General features: G+C 42.9%; 2 protein-coding genes across 4 annotated transcripts in view; one reads left to right on the top strand and one right to left on the bottom strand.

Moving 5' to 3' along the window:
* KIF15 (kinesin family member 15) overlaps positions 1 to 13901 on the bottom strand; it is a 97337-nt gene extending 83436 nt beyond the window's left edge. For all 3 annotated transcript variants that reach the window (XM_005546857.5, XM_045386390.3, XM_065540486.2), the window contains exons 1-3: positions 13811 to 13901; positions 1676 to 1718; positions 657 to 840 (exon numbers count right to left, since the gene is read on the bottom strand). In XM_005546857.5, the coding sequence (XP_005546914.1) occupies positions 657 to 840; positions 1676 to 1718; positions 13811 to 13829 (246 nt within the window). In that variant the 5' untranslated portion in view covers positions 13830 to 13901. The remainder of the gene's footprint in view (positions 1 to 656; positions 841 to 1675; positions 1719 to 13810) is intronic.
* A 138-nt stretch (positions 13902 to 14039) lies between these two features.
* On the top strand, positions 14040 to 22675 carry KIAA1143 (KIAA1143 ortholog). The gene is made up of 3 exons (XM_005546856.3): positions 14040 to 14194; positions 21329 to 21473; positions 22147 to 22675. The coding sequence occupies exons 1-3, from the start codon at positions 14087 to 14089 to the stop codon at positions 22356 to 22358; spliced, it is 465 nt and encodes a 154-aa protein (XP_005546913.1). The 5' UTR covers positions 14040 to 14086; the 3' UTR covers positions 22359 to 22675.
* Positions 22676 to 24512: the final 1837 nt, after the last annotated feature.

The raw sequence follows: 24512 nt of genomic DNA, 5'->3' as shown, positions 1-24512 counted from the left end.
GTCTTGCTCTGTTGCCCAGTCTGGAGTGCAGCAGTAGAATCTCTGCTCACTGCAAGCTCCGCCTCCTGGGTTCATGCCATTCACCTGCCTCAGCCTCCTGAGTAGCTGGGACTACAGGTGCCCACCACCACACCCAGCTAATTTTCTGTATTTTTAGTACAGACGGAGTTTCACTGTGTTAGCCAGGATGATCTCAATCTCCTGACCTTGTGATTCGCCCACCTCGGCCTCCCAAGGTGCTGGGATTACAGGCGTGAGCCACCGCACCTGACCAAGAAATGAAATTCTTAGAGCTAATGAAGGCCTACCTGTTCCAGGTAAAAAGTAAAGTTTCCAGCCAGGCAAGGTGTCTCACACCTGTAATCCCAGCACTTTGGGAGGCTAAGGCAGGCAGATCACAAGGTCAAGAGATCAAGACCATCCTGGCCAACATGGTGAAACCCCTTCTGTACTAAAAATACAAAAATTAGCTACGCATGGTGGTGCGCACCTGTAGTCCTAGCTACTCGGGAGGCTGAGGCAGGAGAATTGCTTGAAACCTAGAGGCGGAGGTTGCAGTAAGCCGAGATCATGCCACTGCATTCCAGCCTGGTGACAGAGTGAGACTCCATCTCAAAAAAAAAAAAAAAAAAAGTTAAATTTCCAATTATCATTACCTGAGTGGTATCCACATCTGCAACATGATCAAACATGAAGGTCTTGGGCTCAGGGTTGGAGTGCAGCCGGAGACTCGTGGAGGAGAGCACAGATAAGCATAAGTTCTGCTCTCCATCAGCTGACCCAGATCTTTCTGCAGGAGGACGAATTCGCACAAAAACTTTGATAGCATCACCTTCATTACTAAAGACAAAAAAAAAAAAAAAAGTAGCAGTGCAGTTTATTGAAGAAGAAAACTGAAAAAGGATCCAAGTCTCATATTGCCTGTAATGTTTCTATAATGAGTTTCTCCAACAAAGCCGAAGACATACCCCATACAAATTTACCTCTTTGTTTGTTTGTTTGTTTGTTTTTTGAGATGGAGAGTTTTGTTCTTGTTGCCCAGGCTGGAGTGCAACGGTGCGGTCTTGGCTCACTGCAACCTCCACCTCCCAGGTTCAAGTGATTCACCTGCCTCAGCCTTCCAAGTAGCTGGGATTACAGGGACCTGCCATCACACCCAGCTAATTTTTGTACTTTTAGTAGAGATGGGGTTTCACCATATTGGTCAGGTTTGTCTTGAACTCCTGACCTCAAGTTATCTGCCCACCTTGGCCTCCCAAAGTGCTGGGATTACTGGCATGAGCCCCTGCACCCGGCCAAATTTATCTCTTTTCAAAGAGTCTCACATGACCCATTCCTTTTACTGATTTACTTCACAACAGGCACCTTCACAACCCTTTACTTGAACTCAAAGGGAGTGTGAGTTTATTTCATGGAGTAAGTAGTGCTTGTCTCTCATTTCCCTCTTACTAGCAATAATAAGTCAGTCATTCCCAAGGAGAATTATGCTACTGATTCTATTATTTTGCCTGGAAAGTGAAAGGGCAAAGGGAATATGTGATTTTCTCACATTTCCAGCTGGTTGAGGACTAAGTTAAATTTTGAAATAAGTACTCTTTACTAAGCTAAATGGTTGTTTTGAAAATATTCAATCCCTAGTCCTTTGGGAGCTCATCAAGAATATTTTTTTTCTTACCTTGTTTGGTTAGACTGACCATTTGTCACACTGCGTAACTCAGCTGGAATAAAAATAAAAAGTCATTAAAGGTCATTTAAATTGTAATATGGAAATCCTATTCTTCTCTAACATGCTCCTGCGTTGCCTACTATATTCAGCCTCCTCAGATCCCTGGCATTAACAATGTGGTGCTCCACAGCTGAGGCCTTGATCCTATTCTCATTCTATCCCAACCCATTACTGGTTATAACACCTAGTGTCATGGTGATAGAGACAGGAGACAGCCAAATGCCGTCCAGGTCATTGTGCATAACACCTAGTGTCATGGTGATAGAGACAGGAGACAGCCAAATGCCGTCCAGGTCATTGTGCACAGGGGGCTTGCCTAACATAACCACAGTGAAAAATTCCATCCCTCAACACATGCACAGTAAGGGAAATAAATCAATGCGGAGTGGCTCAGACTAAGGGCCCACATGCACACTGGGAGAATGGGGTGGAACCAATGGGAATTTGTGCCTTATGCAGGGAGAGAAGCCTGGCCTCTTCAGCTGGTGTGTTGTGGCCTGGTATTCAATCTGTGAGGTGGGAGCCTGTTGGCAGGACCTCCTTTTTTCATTGAGAGCTTTCTTTTAATTGAAAGAAATCAGGCACATTCCTCAGCCCCGGGCTCAACACAAACAGGCCCAGTACAAACACATCCCACCATATATCTCTCAATTTCCTGAGCCCAGTACAAACACATCCCACCATATATCTCTCAACTTCCTGAGCCCAGTACAAACACATCCCACCATATATCTCTCAATTTCCTGACAAACACCACCTGGAAAATCCCCGATAAGGACACAGCGTTTGAGGTTTTACTGAAAGCGTGGGAACCAATAGAAAAACTACTAAATGTATAACTTAAAATGTAAACCAATTGTAATGCTGTAACCAAAAGAATTCCCTTGTTCCTCTGTAACTTTACTATCCTATTTACATCGGGCTATAAAGGCAAGCACTCGCATTGTTCGGGGCCCTCTTGTATGCTGTGGAATGGAGGGACCAAGTTCGAACTTGCAGTAAAAGATCCTTGCCACTTGGCTTTGACTCTGGACTCTGGTGGTCTTCTTTGGGGAACAAACAGTCTGGGCATAACATAATAAATTCTGCTCTCCTCGCCTTTCAATGTATCTGTGTGCCTAATTTTTCCTGGTCATGTGACAAGAACCTGGATTTTAGCTGAGCTAAGGAGCAAAAAATCCTGCATCATTTTGGTGGCCTGTATAAGGACATGAGTAAAGGTGAATAAAATGTGAACAAAAAAGTCTTTTTCTCTCTCGTTTCTGAGCCTTATTGTCCTCGGACTTCTTCTGAGGGTAGAGGAAACTGTGCCCCTTTCTATCCCCCATCGCTCTCAGGGTAGGGAATGTTGGCCTCATTCCAGCCCAGCCCAGCCTTTCTGTGGCATTTTCCTTCTTTTTTTGAGACTGTAATAGCACCTATCTTTTCTTTTACAATACTGGGAGTGTTCTACCCCCAACCCAATGGCTGCAGGCTCATGCGTAGGATGGATGGGTGAGTGGCAGCTCCTTGCGTCCCTCCCCTCCCAGGTGGGGCTGGGGTGCATGGCCCAAGGACCCCACTTGGCTGGCTGGCTAGGGTTCCTCACCACATGCCCACAGAGTCTTCCCCTCCCCTAGCCAAGGGGCCCAGCTAGGTCCAAGCCCCAGGGAAGAAACAGCAATTAAAGATTTATCTCCCTGTTGCAGAAACTCATTCACATAAGAATAACAGGTTCTTCCTTGAGGCATCTTTCAAGCCCTGCATTTAAGCTTTTTTTCCTTTTTTCCACCAGGGATTAACTTTTATGTGAGAGGCTTTTTTTTTTTTTTTTTTTTTTTGAAGATGTTTTACTAGGCCAAGACCCCAACTATCACTGTTTATATTCTCTGTAAGGTTTCAATTATGAAAAAGGATTTGTGAGGTTGGTCTTAGGCTGTAGCCAAGCTGGTGTGCTTTCCATGTCTTTCTGTATGGCTCTGTCAGAAAGAAGGGTACCTTAGGATGGGATGCCGGCCTAGGACTCCATAGGTCCACTGTTCAAACCAGTCCGGTAAACTGGTCAATGGCAAACTTTGCTGCAGGCCTCCATCTTGTTTTACGTCCTTGGAAACGTGGCCTGTAACCACGTACCCAGTACTTTGTTTTAGCCTCTGTCATTTTACAATGGTGGCTTCGGTTCAATCCTGGCTCAGGAATGAGTCCTTTCTGGTTTGATATCTGTGTGACCTTAGCCATTTGTTGATTCTCTTCCCCTCCATGAACCACCTTGAATTTTCCTTTCTCTGAGCACTTGGGAGGTTACCTTTGGTAAAGTTTGGAAGCCAGAAATACTGGCCACTTTACATGTTTAATATTGGGTAATAAGGGACTTAAAAGGATTTTCTTAAAAAGCGCTCAGCTTAATTGAAAGTGGATATCCAAGTTATAAGTGTATTTAAAAGGCCTTTGTGTTTTTCTCTTCTTGGATCTTATTTTGTTGGGAAAAGGTTTTTTCTCAGTTAACTGAATTCTTTTTCTCCATTTTGTCTTGCCACTCTTAATGCATGCATGGGGGCCCTAAGATAACTTCTGATGGCCTGACACTCCTTGGGGAAAACAGAAAAGGCTCCACGGATTCCATTTTGGGAGAGACCTTTGTTTTCCTATTGGAGACCCAGGAATTAGAGGTGGATGGATCCCTCTCAAAATCTGTTTTTGTCTTCTGGCTATATTTGTTTACTAGGCCCTAGAAACTACATGTTTTCCTAGCCCTGCTCTTAAAGGGCCCCACTCAGAGGCTAATTGTCCAGTTATGAAATTGGTGAACAGAAAATCTTATAGCTACTGGATCTTCTTCTGCCTATGTAGTTATGTATGTGTTGTGTGTGTGATCTCTATAAACAAGAGTTCTAATTAATTGGCCTAAAGGAAAATAAGCACTTAGATCAAATATGTTTTAAAGAAAGAAGAGCTGTGGTACCGTTTAGTTCACATGACTTTAATCTTTGAAAAATAAAAACAGCCTTAAAAATTATTGGTAAAATTCAGATGTCATCAAAATGTACATTTTTGCCTAGGGTTAAAGGACTGTTTTGAATTAGATAAGATAAAGCTAAATGTTTAAACAAGTAGTGGAATGATTGTAAAAATTAATCTTGCAAAAAAAATTCCTTGTGTGAACATACTGATTAAATTCAAAAGGGTATTATATGGCTTTTCTGTAAATTGAGCATTGAAAATAAAAGCACAACGAGGGTCTCTTAAGGCACCAATCTGCTCTTTAGCTAAATCTGTAAAGGGCTGTCATAAAAGGTTTTTGCTTTTTAAAATTTCTGAGCCATCATTTTGGCAAAATAAATAACTTATGGTAATCTGGAATTCTATTTCATGAAAATCAAATGTTTTAAACCTCTAACATATTCAACAGGCTTCCCAAAATCAAGCTTCAGTTTCAAAATTGTCTTTCCTGACACCTAGCTTTTGGATGCTACAGAGGGCCCTGGCACATCCAGAAGAGAGGTAAACAGATTACCTGACATGTTTAGGTAAACAGATTACCTGACATGAGATTGCCAAAATAATGTTTAATCTTCTTCAGGTTATATTTTAGGGAACAGTATTAATATATGTTCCAAAATTGTATGGGATTTCTAAAATTCTGGTGTCTGACCATCAAAATGGAATCTGTGGTGCCTTTTCTGTTTTTTCCAAGGAGTCCCAGGCCATCAGAAATTATCTTTGGGCCCCATCAGGAGTATATGCTATCAATCACAATTAAGGTTGTTATGTTATTATAAACCACAGATAACCACATTTATTTGTCAATTCTGTTTCTGACTGTAACTACCCTGGACATTTTGTTATTCACAGATAATTGTTGTCTTGTTTTCATCCTCTTCAAAAGATAGTTTATAATCAGCCATAGAAATTTCGTAGGTGCTCTCAAATGCAGGTTTCTGATAACTTTGGAGATTGTGACATTAGAATAAAGAAAAAACAAACAGGACTCATGAAGAGTTGAAATGTTCATGAATATCAAGCTAAACAAGAGTTAACTGGATGGACTTAATGAATACAAAACTGAAGTAATCTTGACTTTTGCTTGGAACATTGCCAATCCTTGTTTTGTTTTTCAGAGTCAAGGAAACTATTTTGAACTATTTTACAGCCTTTAATAATTGAGTAAGGTATACTCCTGTGAACAAAATTTGAAGCGTGTTTGTCTCTCTCCCTCTCTGCCTGGCTTCTCCAGAATTTGGAAACTAGTTGTGAGTATTCTTAACTTATGACAATATAGTTGTTTGCATCAGTGCAATAAGAGTCCATTTTCTTTGCAACAGGACACAACTGAAGACACTAGTTGTTTTGCCAAGGACTTTGACTGGAAGGGTATGCTTCCCTTTAAGGAGTCAAGCTTGACTTGCAGAGCTGATAAAAGCTCCTTGGGGCCAGGCGCAGTGGCTCAAGCCTGTAATCCCAGCACTTTGGGAGGCCGAGACGGGCGGATCACGAGGTCAGGAGATCGAGACCATCCTGGCGAACACGGTGAAACCCCGTCTCTACTAAAAAAAAATACAAAAAACTAGCCGGGCGAGGCGGCGGGCGCCTATAGTCCCAGCTACTCGGGAGGCTGAGGCAGGAGAATGGCGTAAACCTGGGAGACGGAGCTTGCAGTGAGCTGAGATCCGGCCACTGCACTCCAGCCTGGGCGACAGAGCAAGACTCTGTCTCAAAAAAAAAAAGTTCCTTGGGAAAACTGGCCTCATACCTTGCCTACACAGTCCCCGTACATGGTTCCTAATCTGTGGTGAGTAAAAAGTGTCACTTTTTAACAGGCCCAGGAACCCCATGCTCTTGGGACCTCAAGAAGAGAGGAGTTTACCCAACTCACAGGTATTTGAGGGTACAAACCCATGGCTCGGCTCAGCTTTAGAAAGTCCTATCTGAGATTCCTTGTGGAATACAGTTCCATCAAAGCCAATCTAAAAGTCCTCTGTAAAAATAATTCTTGCTGCACTTCACGCAAATAATCAAGCCAAGTGTAAGACTAAAGTCTATTTTGCAAACAACTCAGTCCTATCATGGTTTGTTTTTAAGAAAAATGAGGACTGGAGAGAGATAAATTACGTTTCAAAACTTATCACTAAATTCTAGACCCACTAGTTGTTTTCAAGTTTTTTGCCTAGTTTGTTTAAAAACTAACCCTGCTTATTCCTGTGATCCAACCAGAGATCTCCGACTATAGCCCAGAAGGAACAAAGGGGGACGGGTAATGTAAAAATCTGAATCTATATTCTAGTTCTGAGTAATTATCCTGCAAATCCTGCTAGGTGGTGGGAATAAATAGGGTGCCTGTCATCTAGAGGTTTCTTTTTTGGGAAAGTAAGACCAAGGGAGCTAACCAAAACCAAGCTCCATGCACCCAAATCTTAGCATAACCATAGCCACCAGTTATCTGGGTGTGACACAGGACATCCGTTTCTTTCCCTTGGAGGAGGACTCACTTCCACAGCTTCACCTTAGCATTCAGCTTATGATAAGGAGTCCATACAACCCCTGAGACACATTTTTGGTTCCAAACTCAATTCCAAACATCAGGTCCCTAAGGAAAAAAAAAAAAAAAACTGGATCTGAGGGATCCAGAGGCAGATGGTAACAGAAGTTAAAAAGCACAGCACAGGTGAGCATGACTAATTCCTGCCAATTAAGCCAAGCCTCCTGTTTCATGGATAAACATCATGCTAGTATCCATGACATAAATGAGGTCTAGAGAACTTGAAGGCTACTGACAGCAGGGGAGATAGGGCATATGTGGGTAAGAGTGGATATTTCCACCTCCTAGACCCCCCTGTTAACATGGGGGAAAGTCGCTTTGACATCCATGGGTGGCACCCTGTGATGGTCACCGGGTCTTGGGGATATAAGGACAAAAGAAATAAAAAGGGACACCTCGCTTTCTCCCTCCCTCACCTACCCTGGGTATTCGCTAGGAAGAGAAAGGAACCAGGGACACCTGCTCCCCTCTTTCTTGATGGGTAGCCATTCATCTTCAATCTGTCCCCTTTTTGAATGCATCCTGAACCCCTGGGACTCCTTTGAAAAAAACACCTTCTTTTTTCCATTTCCTATTGTGTCCTCTCTTCACAGATAGGTAATTGTGTCTCCTTACTACAGGACACTCCCCTCGAATCCATCCTCTAAACTGTGAAAAGTTAATTTCCCAAACCTTAAACTTGAGATTGGTTTAGGATTGGGCTTGGGGGAAGGGAACCCAGAAGACTGACATGCCGGCAAAAGGGTAAAAGTTTTTTTTAACCAATCGGGCTTTTGGCCTCCCTCACCCTGTGCAAACCAGTAAAAGGCCTCAGGATTTTCAAGCTGTTCTTCCCCCGTCCTTGTTTTGTTTTGATACATGTTTTTTAATAACCCAGCTTGTCTCTTCTTGCCTTCAGGCTATCAAACTCCAGTCGCAACTGGAGCCTCAGATAATGGTCCCTTTTGCCAGGAACCCTTAGATCAGCTTCTTAGGGAGATCTGACTGCCATTTTCCCAACACAGCATCCCCTGTCAGCAGGAAACAGTTAAGATTGGTCTTTGTTCTTATCTTTATTCTAAGGGCAGTTAGATGTACTCTTTAGAAGGGGGAATGATAAGAGACAGGAGACAGCCAAACGCTTCCCAGGTCATTGAAAAATTCTGTCCCAAAACTAGCCGGGCGAGGTGGCAGGCGCCTGTAGTCCCAGCTACTCAGGAGGCTGAGACAGGAGAATGGCCCGAACCCGGGAGGTGGAGCTTGCAGTGAGCTGAGATCCGGCCACTGCACTCCAGCCTGGGCAACAGAGCAAGACTCCGTCTCAAAAAAAAAAAAAAAAGAAAAGAAAAATTCTGTCCCTTAACACACACACAGTAAGGAAAATAAATCAATGTGGAGTGGCTCAGACTAAAGGCCCACATGCGCACTCAGAGAATGGGGTGGAGCCACTGGGAATTTGCACCTTATGCAGGGGGAGAAGCCTGGCCTCTTCAGCTGGTGTGTGGTGACCTGGTATTCAATCTGTGAGGTGGCAGCTTGTTGGCAGGACACACTTTTTTTCACTGAGAGCTTCCTTTTAATAAATTCCACTCTCCTTATCTTTCAATGTGTCCGCGTGCCTGATTTTTCCTGCGCATGCAACAAGAACCTGGATTTTAGCTGAGCTAAGGAGCAAAATATCCTGCATCAATGGTTCTTTTTTTTTTTTTTTTTTGAGCCAGAGTCTCGCTCTGTCACCAGAGTCACCATGCCTGGCCTGTTTTTAAATGCTAGGTATAAATTGATGATTCACAAATTTAAATCTTCTTCCTGGACTGCTCTCCTGAGCTCCACACTCTTACAACTTATTACCTATTTGATATCTCTAACTAGATATGCAGTGGGCAATGAATCAAATTTAATGTGTACAAAACTGAGCGCCTGAATACCCCACCTCTACCCCAAATGTGTTTCTATATCTCCGTAAACTCCATCTTTCCAGTTGCTTAGGCCAAAAACCATATAGTCATCCCTGACCCTGTTCTTTCTCACTCTTCATATCCAATCTCAGCAAAGCTTTGGCTCTAATTTCAAAATATACCCACAGTCCAACAGCTTCTTGCCAAATCCACTGCCACAGTGTAGAACCAAGCCAGCAACATCTCTTTATTGTGTTATTACAACAGTCTCTCTGCTTCTCTTTCTCCCCCACTCCCATCTTTTCTCAACCTAGCAGGCAGAATAATTCTGTTAAAAAAGAAGTCAGAGATTGACTTCTGACTGACGTTATAAGGAACTCCACTGACCCACTCCCCAGTGAAACTTAAAAAAAAAAAAGAAATTTAAAAAAAGAATATTGGCGGGGCGCAGTGGCTCACACCTGTAATGCCAGCACTTTGGGAGGCTGAGGCGGGCGGATCACAAGGTCAGGAGATTGAGACCATCCTGGCTAACATGGTGAAATCCCATCTCTACTAAAAACACAAAAAATTAGCCAGGTATGGTGGTAGGCACCTGTAGTCCCAGCTACCCAGGAGACTGAGGCAGGAGAATGGCATGAACCCAGGAGGCAGAGCTTGCAGTGAGCCGAGATCACACCACTGCACTCCAGCCTGGGCGACCGAGTGAGACTCCATCTCAAAAAACAAAAAAAAGAAAAGAAAATTAAAGCCTCTGGAAATGTTCCCAAAGGCAAACAGCAAACAAAGAAACATCCGTTCAAGAACATTTATGAAAATTCATCAAGAAAGGTGGTCCTGTGTTATTTGAACCAAGATTGCTCTCTTCCTCCCATCTGAGCAAGGCAAACACTCCACTGTCGATTGCAGCAGCCAAGAACACAGGGATCCCCCTCCAGCTCCTAACTGCAAGGGTGTCTTCCACAGAGTAGCAGGATGTCAGTGTATCATTGTGTCTCCAGCTAGCTACCTGATGCTGAGGTAAAGTCCTAGACAAGTGTGGTTGAGAGGTGAGGGCTCTCCCTTCTCCCACCCAGCCCTCATCTTGCAACTGCATGCTGAGAACACTGGGGCCCTGATCACCCTTGTCCCAACTCATTAGGCAGTGGTTCCACACAAGGCTGCTGCACTCCCCACCCTCCCCACAAAATGCTCGGCAACTAGAAAGGGTATCACTCAGAGACAAGACTGCCATTATCCCTATCCCCAACTATAGTGCCCAGGCTCAGAGATTTTGCCTAGACGAAGAATCAGCCCATAAACAGATAACTCCTATTCTCTTCCCAAATGAGCTGAATTCATTTGCAACAGAGCATAGAGAAGTTCAAACCTGGCCGGGCGCGGTGGCTCAAGCCTGTAATCCCAGCACTTTGGGAGGCCCAGACGGGCGGATCACGAGTTCAGGAGATCGAGACCATCCTGGCTAACACAGTGAAACCCCATCTCTACTAAAAAATACAAAAAAACTAGCCGGGCGAGGTGGCGGGCGCCTGTAGTCCCAGCTACTCGGGAGGCTGAGGCAGGAGAATGGCGTAAATCCGGGAGGCGGAGCTTGCAGTGAGCCGAGATCCGGCCACTGCACTCCAGCCTGGGCGACAGAGCGAGACTCTGTCTCAAAAAAAAAAAAAAAAAAAAGAGAAGTTCAAACCTGGCTAGGTGTGGTAGCTCATGCCTGTAATCCCAGCACTTTGGGAGGCCGAGGCAGGCGGATCATTTGAGGTCAGGAGTTCGAGACCAGCCTGACCAACATAGCGAAACCCCATCTCTGTACTAAAAATACAAAACAAAAATTAGCTGGGCATGGTGGCACGTCTGTAATCTCAGCTACTTGGGAGGCTGAGGCAGGAGAATCGCTTGAATTCAGGAGGTGGAGGTTGCAGTGAGCCGAGACCACGCCACTGCCGTACAGCCTAGGTGACAGAGCAAGACTCGGTCTTGGGGTGGGGTGTGGGGGAAAGAAGTTCAAACCTAAGAGCACTCTCAGGAACAGTGTAGGTTTTAGTGAAAGTAATTAGGAAGACATTCAAGATACAAGCTAAATTGTAGGCCTGTTCGCTTGCCAGAAGACAATGGGGATATAAGATCAACTGGGAGTAGCTACAGTGGAGTCAGAAGAAATACGAAAGACAACCTCAGAAACTACTCCTTCAATGGAGCAAGAACTGAAGTAGTTTGTAAGACAATTTATGCCCCAGGACATTGTTAAAAAACAATAGAGCAATCAGCTAACAATTACTGGAGTTTCACAGCTGTGTGCAGTCATGGAAAGAAAGAGATCCCTACCAAAACCACTGTGATCCCAGGATACAGGTGGGCATATCCAAAGCTGTGCTTTCCTGAGGAGCAACATCAAAGGCTTAACAGTATAGGAGGGAAATAGACTTCACTAAATTGATCCAGCCAGTTGCTAAGCAAATACACAATCAAACAACAACAAGAAGCCCCAGAAGGTAGGCTGCCAGCTCTTCATCTCTGCAGAGATCTGTGTAACTGATCAGATGGAAACTAAATAGATGGATACTGATCTGCGCTTATGTGAAACTTCCTGGTAAATCTAAAAGGAACCCAAAGTAAAATGTTTACTTAATAAAAAAAGAAGCAAAGTTAATGAGCAAATAGCGAGATAAAGTGAAATTTAAAACTACACAAATGTAGATAGTTCTGGCATTATTTCTAATTGAGATCTAAGGAACCATCACTGAGAAGTGCTAGGATTTGAACAAAGGCATGCTAAATCCAGATCTCCTACTCTGAGGCTGAGGCACAAGCACTGCTTGAACCCAGGAGGCAGAGACTGCAGTGAGCCAAGATTGTGCCAGTGCACTCCAGCCTGGGTGACAGAGCAACACTGTCTTTAAAAAAAAAAAAAAAGAAAAAAAAAGGGAATTGTATATTTCACTTTTTCATTTCTCTGATTTCACAGTCAGCAACTCATGGTGTCAATGTCACTAGAGAGAGCCTTCATGGGGCCGGGTATGGTGGCTCACACCTGTAATCCCAAAACTTTGGGAGGCCAAGGTGGGCAAATCATGAGGTCAGGAGATCAAGACCATCCTGGCCAACATGGTGAAACCCCAGCTCTACCAAAAATAAAAAAATTAGCTGGGCGTGGTGGCCCGTGCCTGTAATCCCAGCTACTCGGGAGGCTGAGGCAGGAGAATCTCTTGAACCCCGGAGGTGGAGGTTGCAGTGAGACGATATTGCACCACTGCACTCCAACCTGGTGACACAGCAAGACTCTGTCTCAAAAAAAAAAAAGCTTTCAGGGCACAAAGTAAAAGTTGTAAAGACCACTGCATGGGCTCTCTTCTCCCATGTGTTCCCACTTCATGCTCCAGGTCTCTGGGCTGCTGGGAAAGCAAGAAGCACTTTACCTGGGAAGTCATCAACCTTAATTTTGCCAACAAACTTAAGGGAGTGGAAAAGTTCCCCATGGCATCACCACCATCATAAAGGGGAGTGCTCCCACCACTTTAAGAAAGGCTCTCAAATTTGGTTTTCAGACAAGAGCCCTTAGTCACATACATATATCTCATTAAATAAGCAGATACTTTACTTATTTAACAGGCATCAATTTTTTTGGCTTGAGTCCAGATCCATAAGGTGGAAACAAAGAACAAACAGTATGATTGTTCAGAAAGCAGGATGAACATTTCTCTCCAATAAGGTACCATTTTGTGAGCTCATAGTCCTTGAATACTGAAAATGATGAAGGAAAAGGAATATTTTAGATGGAAAAAGGTAGCATAAAGAGGTGTTCCAATAAAAGTGCGATCGACCTAAAAGGTTACTGAAACAACAAACCCATCAAAAACAACTATAATTGACAGAAAGCTAGAAACATTAACGCTGTTCGAAAGCTCAAATGACAGAAGTTCACAAATTCTTAATCATCTGATCTAGGCCTCTCCTTATTACCATTCAGACCACTCACAAAGATCCCATTAAATCAGCTCATAATCAGGTTCACAAAAACAAGACTCCTTAAGAGATGTGGCAATGTAAGAAGTGGCGCACGTACACAGGCACAGCAAAAGACTACATTACTGAAAACTGTAGGGTTTATCATAAGCAAAAATGACAGTGCTCTCCTCCGTGAAAAAGAGAAAGAAATCGGACGGGTCTCCTTTAAGTGAAAATAGAGACTGTGACAACACAGACATTGCTGACATCTGTGTTTTAACATTCCATTTACTTAAGGAAAAAAGAGAAAGAAGTGTTTGGAATATAAATAAACCCTTCCCTATAGGAAGGTCAGAAATGTGGAAATACGCAGACGCTGGTGGGAGCAAAAGCCGATCCTGAAACAAGGATATCTAGAGAGGTAGCCCTGGTCGGGATGTGGGAAGAGGCCTGCGAAGAAACAGCAGAACCGAGGGAAAGAAAGGGAAGAACGGCAGGTCCACTGCTCATCCCGAGCGCCTACAACTGCGCCAGACTCCTAGCATGCGCACAGGACACGGAAGGGATGACCTTTTCGGCTAGCGTATTGTCTTTGAGCGACAGAGAGGGATTCCCAAACGCCCCCGCCCGTCACTCAGCTCCTGCAGTTCATGCCCAGCAAGAACCTTGCCGGCGGTCCGAGGTTGCCATCCTTTCACAGCTGTATTTGGGGGCAAAGATAGGGTAACGAAGTCTGGGGTCCAGACTTACTTTTGCAGCCGGGTGCCATAGCGCCCTCACCCCTCGATCCCGGGAACAATGCAGCCGACGCCTCCACCTCCCGACTGCGCCGCGCGCGACTGAATTCCTCCCGCTCAAGATGGCCGCGAATTTGAATTTGGCGCTTGTATCCGACGTTGACGCCCGAATGGAGGCCGCCATGTTGCCCGGTCTACGCATCAGGGGCGTGGTCCAGTTGACGTCACAGCTAAGCGCCTCTGTATCGTCGCGAATCGGTCGCGGAACCTGTCTTTACCTAGAGCTACCATGAGCAAGCGGAACCAGGTATCGTACGTACGGCCAGCCGAGCCAGCGTTTCTGGCCCGCTTCAAGGAACGGGTCGGCTACAGGGAGGGACCCACCATAGAGACTAAGGTGAGCCCTCGCCAGTCGTGTTACTTCGGAAGCGCGGCCAGCCTGCCACTTTCAACTTTTGCCTCTACTTGGAGGGTGGGTGCTGTCGGGTCCCTCTTTTCACCGGCGCTCGGCACCAATTCCGGTGGAACTCGGACCCCCAGCCTGGTTCTTTTCAAGCGACTACAGCCCCCTACGCCCAGAAAGCTCTGTAGGTTTCAGAGCGCTGCTGTTTTCCTAAAAATGACCTTACATGTAAACCGCCTGGTCCTTGGTAGATGGTAAAGAAAGATCACTTTCTTGTCTCTTCTTTCTCTCTTGTTTACCTCAAAAGCTGTGAGTTCGCAGGGTGAGTTAGAGTTACAGCGTCGTCCCATATTCCAGATAAGGACACAGGCCACTCGATCAAATGACCCCCGCCCGAACCGTGTCCTAGGACTCGAGTGTGGAACGTCTTCGGAGGAATGTCCTGAATCTGTTTCTATGCTTTGTTAAGTTAAAAAAAAAAAAAAATTTAAAAATATAGAGAGAAGGTCGGGCACAGTGGCTCACGCCTGTAATCCCAGCACTTTGGGGGGCCGAGGCAGTCGGATCGCGAGGTCAGGAGATCTAGACCATCCTGGCTAACACAGTGAAACCCCGTCTCTACCAAAAATATAAAAAATTACCTGGGCGTGGTGGCGGGCGCCTGTAGTCCCAGCTACTCAGGAGGCTGAGGCAGGAGAATGGCGTGAACGCAGGAGTTGGAGCTTGCAGTGAGCGGAGATCGCGCCACTGCACTCCAGCCCGGGCGACAGAGCAAGACTCCGTCTAAAAAAACAAACAAAAAAAGTAGCCAAAAGCCCTAAATATCCTGGGTCTACATAGAAGAAGAGGAGCTTCAGGAAAGAGCCACACCTGACTACTGTTGTTTAGGGCTGAAGGGATCAGTATTGAACACATGAATGACAAGAAAGCAAAACAGCTTAAGTTGCTGATACAGAGAAAGTTTTAGTGGTCTAGATAGAAGAGCAAACCAGCCACAACATTCCCTTTAACCAAAGTGTAATCTAGAGCAAGGTCCTAACTCTTTTCAATCCTATGAAGTCTGAGACATGTGAGAAAGCTGCAGAAGAAAAGAGTGAAGCTAACAGAGGTTGGTTCATGAGGTTTAAGGAAAGAAGCTATCTCCATAACATAAAAGTATGAGATGAAGAAGCAAATTATTCAGATCTAGCTAAGATAGTTGATGAAAATGGTTGCACTAAACAGGTTTTCAATGTAGATGAAACAGCTTTCTATTGGAAAAAGATGCCATCTAGGACTTTGTTTTTTTTGTTGGTGGTGGTTGTTTTTGAGACAGGGTCTCACTCTGTCACCCAGGCTAGAGTGCAGTGGTGCAATCACAGCTCACTGCAGCCTTGACCTCCTGGGCTCAAGTGATCCTCCTGCCTCAGTCTCCCAAGTAGCTGGGACTACAAGCACGCACCACCACTGGGTAATTTTTGTATTTTTTTATAGAGACAGGATCCCACTGTGTTGCCAAGGCTGGTCTCAAACTCCTGGACTCAAGCAATCCTCCCACTTTAGCCTCTCAAAGCCTCTCAAAAAACACTATGCCTGTCCCATTTAGGACTTTCATAGCTAGAGAGAAGTCAGTGACTGGCTTCAAATTTTCAAAGGACAGGTTAACACTCGTTAGGGGCTAATGCAGCTGGTGACTTTTAAGTTGAAGCTAATATTTACCATTCCAAAACTCCTAGGGTCCTTAAGAATTACACTAAATCTAATCTACCTGTGCTCTAGAAATGGAAAAACAAAACCTTGATGACAGCACATCTCTTTATAGTATGGTTTACTGAATTATTTTAAGCCCACTGTTGAGACCTACTGCTCAGAAAAAAAAGATTATTTCAATATATTACTGCTGATTGACAATACACCTGGTCACCCAAGAGCTCTGATGGAGATCTACAAGGAGATTAATGTGGTTTTCATGCTTGCTAACACAACATCCATTCTGCAGCCCATGGATCAAGGAGTAATTTCTATTTTCAGTCTTATTGTTTAAGAAATAACAGCCAGGCACAGTGGCTCACACTTGCAATCCCAGCACTTTGGGAAGTCAAGGCAGGTGGATTGCTTGAGCCCAGGAGTTCAAGACCTGCCTGGCCAACATGGTGAGACCCCATCTCTACAAAAAATACAAAATTTAGCCAAGTGTGGTGGCATGCACCTGTGGTCCCAGCTACTTGGGAGGCTGAGGTGGGAGGATCCCCTGACCCCAGGTAGGTTGAGGCTGCAGTCAGCCATGATCGCACCACTGCACTCCAGCCTGGGTAACCGAGCCAGACCCTGTCTCAAAACGAAACAAAACAAAACAAAAAGTCAAAACATTTGTAAGGCTACAGCTGCCATGGATAGTGATTCCTCTGATGCATCTGGATATTGTAAATTGAAAACTTTATGGAAAGGTTTCACCATTCTAGACACGTTAAGAACATCCATGATTCATGGGAAGAGGGCAAAATATCAGCATTAACAGGAATTTGGAAGAGGTTGATTCCAACCTTCATGGATGACTTTGAGAGGTTCAGGCCTTCAGTGGAGGAAGTAATTGCAGGTGTGGTAGAACAAGGAAAAGAACTAAAATTAGAAGTAGAGCCTGAAAATGTAATTAAGTTGTTGCAGTCTCATAAAAATTGAACACATGAGTTGCTTCTTATTGATGAGCAAAGAAAGTGGTTTATTGAAATGGAATCTACTTCTGGTGAAGATGCTGTGAACATTGTTGAAATGTCAACAAAGGATTTAGAGTAAACTTACTTGGTAAAGCAGCAGCAGGTTTAAGAGGACTGATTCCAATTTTGAAAGGAGTTCAGCTGTGGGTAAAATGCTATGAAACAGCATTGCAGCATCACAAAAGAGAAATCTTTTGTGAAAGGAAGACTCAATTAATGCAGCAAACTTCATCATTGTCTCATTTTAAAAAATTGCCACAGCCACCCCGCCTTTCAGCACCCACCACCCTCATCAGTCAACATCCATCAGCATCAAGGGCAGACCCTTCACTGGCAAAAAGATGAGGACTCACTGAAGGCTCAGATGAGCTTTAACGTTGTTAGCAATAAAGTATTTTTAAATTAAGGTAGGTACATCTTCCAAACTCCTGTTAATTTTAATATTTTGCCTTCTCCCATGAATCGTGGATGTTCTTAATGGGATCTAGATTTTTTTTAGACATAATGATACTGCATACTTAATACTAACTGTAGTTAGTGTATAGTGTAAACATAACTTTTATGTAAACTGGGAAACCAGAAAATTTGTGTGACAGTTTATTTTGATGCTTGCTTTGTTGTGGTGATCTGGAACCAAATCTGTGGTATCTTCAAGGTATGCCAGTAGGATGAGTATGTGCTAACCCCATGCACTGTGCCAGGCTCTGAAAGGATGAAGAGATGGATCTCCAAAATGCCATGTTCTTTAACACTTCCTGCCCTATTTTCACAGGTTACCATCTCTCCGAAACCCTTCAAAGCTCTCCAAACAGTTACTCTTTCTCTGTTTTTCTCTTTACCTTATCCATATCTTACCTATAACACTCATTTTATATTGCAACTACTTGCTTTCCTGTTTATCTTCACCACTAGATTGAACTCTTTAAGTTAGTATCTTAATCCTTCCATATTTTCCCAGCACCTAGCACAGTGCCTGGCACTAAGTAGTGGTCTTGTATTTGTTAATGACTCTGCTTGTTATCAGGTTAGACTTCGTGGAGGAGGGATATTTAGGTAGACTCTTGAGCATGGTTAGGTCAGTAGGTAGAGATGAAGAGAATAGCATGGGTAAAGGTGTAGAGATTTGAGAGTCATGGACTATATATAGCAGTATTAGAGGGACTAGTGGAGGTGAGGTCATGTGGACTATTTAGTAAGCAACAGGGAGCCATTTTTTTCTTAGAGGTAACACAGGGAATGACTGATCCCCATGACTAAAAATAGGGATGATGACAAAGAGGATAAGGTTTGAGAAAAGGGACATAGATTCAGCAATGAGAAGACGAGACTCAGCTTTACTTTGCTTGAGGTCCTGGTGATGACCCTGTACACACAGTTGACAGCTTGAAGGTTACAGCTTGGAATGCTCTCTTAAGAGAACTTTGGGAATCCTTTCCAAGTAATGTCAGTGATTTTCGCTTATTTATGTACTCAAGGGAATTTCCCTTAGAGAAGTACGCCATGTTTCAGTGTAAGAACCACTTCATTTTTAATCAGTTTGGCAATATACAGTATTCCCCTATTATGTTCCAAGACTCCCAGTGGCTTCCTGAAACCGTGGATAATACTGAATTCTATATATGTTTTTTCCCATACATGTATACTTATGGTGAAGTTTACTATATAAATTAGGAATATCAGCAAAGTAGTAACTAATAATAGAACAATTATAACAATATACTCTAGTACAAGTTATATGAATTTGCTTGTTTGCTTGCTGTCTCTAAATATTTTATTATACTGTACTCACCCTTCTTTCATACTACAGTTGACCACAGGTAACTGAAATTGTGGAACATGAAATTGAGGATAAGGAGGGGATTACTGTAGTCAGGATTTTAGTCATCTATTAACAAAAATAAATGAGTTTCATGGGAAATCATTCTGCAGTTAAGCTAAATCATCCTATTCACTTTTTTTATTTTTATTTTTTTTTTGAGGTGGAGTCTTGCTCTGTTGCTTAGGCTGAAATACAGTGACTCAATCTCAGCTCACTGCAACCTCTGCCTTTTGGGTTGAAGCAATTCTCCTGCCTCAGCCTCCCAAGTAGGTGGGATTACAGGTGCCCACCACCACGCCCAGGTAATTTTTGTATTTTTAGTAGAGATGGGGGGTTTCACCATGTTTGCCAGGCTAGTCTTGAACTGCTAACCTCAAGTGATCCGCCTGCCTAGGCCTCCCAAAGTGCTGGGATTACAGGCGTGAGCCACTGCGCCTGGCCCTATTCACTTGCTTGAGAGTTAATTCAGAAATGTCTTTGAACAGTCATCAGTGGCTCCTGCCACTGTCCTTAGACTGTTTCTCTTGTTTTCCAGGCAGTCACATTTAAAAAAAAGAAGAAGAGAGTCAGAATTAATTACTCTCAATTTAAGAAACAAAAGGAATGATTTTATTTCACCTTCCCATATTTTTGGCTAAAAAAACTTATTACCTATTTGTGGTCATTTATTGGAGACTTTCAGAGAAAAACAGGCAGAAACTGATGAATAATCAGTGAAGTAACATGAATACCATTAAAGAGAATGTACTTGTCCAGTGATAGAGCAGACTTGGGAACTTTGAGATATAGTCAGAATGGCAAAGCAACTTGCCAGGGCTTCACGTAGTTCATTTTCCATTCTGTTTATCATTCATGAGTAGATCAACAAATAGTTCTGGAAGTCCTGCCTCTCCAGAAGGCACTTGCCCAATGGAAACCAGCAGAAAAACATTGGTGCCACAGTGCAGTACATGCTGCCTATGAGCTATGCACAGTGTAAGAAACAAGAGGAGGTGAGATTTAGGTAAGTACTTCAAGAGGCTCTGAATCTGGAAGGCAACTTCAAGAAGTTGGTCAGGGGCTGTGGGGCTTAAAAGGCAGTAGGAATTTGTTCAGAGACAGGGAAAGCAAAGGAGCTAATATATTTATAAATCTCCAAGTACTCAAACCTTGCCATGCCAGAGTCTAGATGCCATGAGAGAGTGGTACAGGATAAAGCTGTGGTTATGGGCTGAGGCTAATTCTTGCAGGGCTTTGTTGCCTTGTTTGGGAGACAAGGAAGTCTCTGTGAGAAGTGAATTAATGAGTGATTGTGTTTGAATAACATGTGAAAACACATTTTGTTATGCATACCTTTCAATCCAACAGTTCCACCTCTAGTGAACTGTTAACATTACAAGTTCTTGGCCGGTCACAGTGGCTCACGCCTGTAATCCCAGCACTTAGGGAGGCTGAGACGGGTGGAACATGAGGTCAGGAGATCGAGACCATCCTGGCTAACACGGTGAAACCCTGTCTTTACTAAAAATACAAAAAATTAGCCGGGCGTGGTGGTGGGTGCCTGTAGTCCCAGCTACTCGGGAGGCTAAGGCAGGAGAATGGTGTGAACCCGGGAGGTGGAGCTTGCAGTGAACCGAGATCGTGCCACTGCACTCCAGCCTGGGCAACAGAGCAAGACTCCATCTCAAAAAAAAAAAAAGTTCTTGTATATAAGTTCCCAAAAATGAGCAAAAAAAGGTGCATGAGGTTTTTTCATAGTAGAAAAAAGTCTGGAAACAAGCAAAATTTATATTTACAAGATACTGGTCAAATAAATCCTGAGGTGACTATATAAATGCAAGGCAGTGATTTTTTAAAAATCAGATAATTCTATATGTATCTTAAAGTACTGTGCAAAGATATTTTTTGAGTTAAGTTGTGGGAATGGGGCTCTTATGGTGTCTGACATTTCAAAAATCTGAATCAACTGGCAAAATATTACCATCTGTTACACATATACGGGGAGTACATGGTTTCTCTTATATTATTCTCTGTACTTTATGTTTGAGAAATTTCATAAATACGAAAAAAGCAAGTCACAGTAATATGTACAGTGTTGTTGGTATACAAAAAGTTTTATGTACTTGCATAGTTGTATAGACATGGAAAATAGCTGTTGGATATCCACCAAACTGAAGCTATTAGGAGGGGAAAAAGATGAGCAGAGGTGAGAGAGAGTCCGTTTTACTAGCTTCTTTCTATACTTTGATGGTGTTTATTTCTTGTCTAACTCAGAGAAGAGGCAGGTGAAAAGTGCTGATGAGGAGCAAACAACTGACATGGCACAGTACTGCCCTGAGTAGGCTAGGAATGACAGCAGTACCCAAAGCAGAGGGTCCCTCACACTAGCAACTACAAGTTGGGTCGTGCTGAGATGGAAATGAATCCCACCAGACAGGCACTCCAGGGTGAATGGCAGTTAAACCTGTTCCCTTGTGTGGCAAGCTAAGTCTCTTTGGAGTTACCTTAAAATTCACTGCCCTTATTTACTCAATAAAGATACCCTTCTCGTGAATAATTACAGTTTCTCTTAGAGGCAGTGGTTCTGTTTGTCTCAAGATCAGTGATCTATACGCATTGCATTGTGTTTTTCCGTAGAGAATTCAGCCTCAGCCCCCAGATGAAGATGGGGATCACAGTGACAAAGAAGATGAACAGCCTCAAGTGGTGGTTTTGAAAAAGGGAGACCTGTCAGTTGAAGAAGTCATGAAAATTAAAGCAGAAATAAAGGCTGCCAAAGCAGGTAGGTCTGAAAGTAATCTGGTTTTTCTGACAATGTAAGGAGCCCGGGGTATGAAATTGTTTATTTTATTTAGTAGTGTGGTATGTTTCAAGGCAGCAGTTCCAGGTTCCAGCCTTAGCTTTGACACTTACCAGATGTGTAACCTTGAGCAAGTTATTATACCTCTCAGCCTCAATTTCCTCATCAGTAAAATGGAAATAATTGTACCTACTGGGTTGTTATCAGGATTAAGTGTGAATTTAAGTAAAAGCATCCTTTTTTTAAAAAAAAAAAATAGGTGGTTAGACTTATAAACCAGTCGATAAAGGTGTATTTCATTACTGCCTTAAGTTTGGTATGCTATGTAGTATATTTTTCATTATTTCTGAACATTTACTACATTGCTTTAGGGGAAAATGCTGTAGTTCCAAACGATCACTTTTCAAAATACTTTAAAATACAACCTGATTGTAATTGGGAACTGACAATATTATAGAATACTTTAGCGTGTGAGTTTTTATTAAGTAACTGCATGTCTTGAGGGCAATTTAGCTAGAAACAATGTAGAAGACCAGACCGAATCAGATTCAGGGATATCCTTAAATACAATATGAGATTTTCTTGTTATTTGCTTCTAAGATAAAGGCAAAATAATGAGGAGAAGAAAGTTCTTAAAAATTCTGTTTTTGCTCAGATGAAGAACCAGCTCCAGCTGATGGAAGAATCATATACCGAAAACCAGTCAAGCGTCCCTCAGATGAAAAATATTCAGGTTTAACAGCAAGCTCAAAAAAGAAGAAGCCAAATGAAGATGAAATAAATCAGGACTCAGTCAAAAAGAGCTCACAAAAACAAATTAAAAATAGTAGCCTCCTTTCTTTTGACAACGAAGATGAAAATGAGTAAGTGTAAATATTTTGAATGTAGTCTACTTTGAAAGTATATGGAGTGTTTTTCAAAATAACATTTTTTCCTATTATAAAGATACTACAAGTTCCTTATAGAAAGTTTAGGAAATAGAGAAAAAAATTTAATAAACTATGTTTATTCATCAATCAGAGGGGTATTGACCCCTCTGACTTAAAATGCCAACTCTATAGAAATTAGCTAGTATTAACATTTTATTTCCCTTGTGTGGTTGTATATGTATGTAAATTATATTTTTAAGCAGAATACTTTTTTTGTGTGTAAACAAAATTTTATAAATACAGTTGTGTTGCAAATGTTCTTTGTCCTGCTTCTCACTTGACATTGCATTATGAGTATTCTTCCAGGTCAGTAAATTTCAAAAACCGACATTAATAGCTACAGAGAATTTCATAATCTCATTGTATCTTTTTCATTAGCAACAGCTCCACTTTGGGTGGGGTAGATGATAATGTGCCTTGTTAAAAGTACCTCCCTAACTCCTGCTAAGGGTGGCCATGAGACTCAGCTCTGGCAAGTTAAGAAATACAGGTGGAAATCTGATAAAGCTGCTGGGTTTTTTGATACAAAAGGACAGACTTGGCAAGCATGAGCCTTTGCTTTTATCTCTTCATCCTACTTGGAATGCAGAGATAAAACCTGAGTAGCAGAGCCATTTTTAGGCATAAGGAAGGCAGCCATGTGTTTTGGGTCATGTTAGTAAAAAGACTCAGAACTTGGCTCCTTGCTGACATGCCTCGAGGAGCTGCTACACCAGCTTGAATTGCTGACCTCTGACTTCTTGGTAGTGAGAAGAGTAAACACTGTGCTTAATTAGGCCTCGGTCAGGTTTCTCTTATATGCAACCAAATGCAGTCCTAAATAATACAATAAATAACTGGTCAAACTGTTACTGGTGGAGGGTGTCCAGGTTCTTGGCATTTTGGACAAATAATTGGACAAAACGCACAAAGCAATGAATATCCTCTAGAGGTCTGCCATTGGTTACTTGGTATACACCCTATGTAAATGAAGTAGTGGCCCGTGACCTGTCTGATTGGTGCAGAAAGTGACCAATCAGAGGCTGAAGTGAAGTTACAAAGTTATACTCCTGTGTAAATGAAGACTTGGCCTATGACCAGTCTGATTGGTTGCAGGAGGGGACAAATCAGAGGCACTTACGTTTTTCATCTGCAACGCAGAAAAGGCAAGGAGATTGCAAAGGGAGTAGCCTCTCATCCTTTTGTTACTTAGGTATGGAGAGGTGGGGTTTTCCTTTTGATTCAATTCTAGGAAGTCAATGTGAATCAGCCTTAGGTTCCCTGCCTCCAGACCCTATTCTCGTGCCTCATTTTCCCCCTGAGAGAGGTGATCCTCATAAATCTTTATGGGAGGCTAAGAGACTGAGGGTCTTTCTTCTGTAACTGCTTCATGCTAACTTGGGACACATTCCCTACCTATTGGAGATCACGTAACTCTCACCCTGTTTTGTCTAGTGGAGACAGGGTAGCTTCTTGATGGCCGGTGGGGTGTTCACCTGAAACTGGCTAGAAATCTTGTCACATGATCATCTAACTTGGTGGTCTAGGCAAAAGGAAATGGATTTGGTTAAAAGATTTAACAAATATGATCCAAAAACCAAGGCAAGTATAATCATTAATAATGGGCTGGCCAAGGGATGAAACCCAACTTAGTGCCCTTTAGCTGCCCCATGACCCAACAGCTGGTACCATATTTTGGAGGCCCAGTCAGCTAGTTTTCAGGTGGTGTCCCTTACTAACCCTGATTGGTTGACGTCAAAACAGCATTCTTCTAGGAAAAAGACATAAGCCACCTTTTTCAGCAGTTAGGAAATCTAGTTCCCTTTGATTTTGCAAAGTGACCACTGCCAAGGAGCCTATCTGATTTTGTAAGGTGGCAATACTTTGAGCAATGTCATTTAAGCTTTCCATAAATTCCTTGGACAAGCATTGGTAATAGGATAGGGAAGTTGCAGTCCCACTAACTCCCATTCCTACCCTTGCTGTTATTCCTAGCCCTTGTGTCTTGGTGGTTGCAGTTAAAGTATAATGAGGGATTGGTTGTTGGGAGCTATATTAATTTCAGGACATACAAAGACAAATCACAGCAGAACCAATCTAACTTCAAAATAAG

Source organism: Macaca fascicularis, chromosome 2 (genome assembly GCF_037993035.2).
Source record: "Macaca fascicularis isolate 582-1 chromosome 2, T2T-MFA8v1.1".
Lineage (NCBI taxonomy): Eukaryota > Metazoa > Chordata > Mammalia > Primates > Cercopithecidae > Macaca > Macaca fascicularis.
This window is presented reverse-complemented; position numbering and strand designations above follow the sequence as displayed.

Coding starts and splice junctions, on each gene's coding strand:
- KIAA1143 (XM_005546856.3), top strand. CDS start 14,087: ATGAGCAAGCGGAACCAGGTATCGTACGTACGGCCAGCCGAGCCAGCG. Junction 14,195..21,328: donor GACCCACCATAGAGACTAAG/GTGAGCCCTCGC, acceptor GTTTTTCCGTAG/AGAATTCAGCCTCAGCCCCC. Junction 21,474..22,146: donor AATAAAGGCTGCCAAAGCAG/GTAGGTCTGAAA, acceptor GTTTTTGCTCAG/ATGAAGAACCAGCTCCAGCT.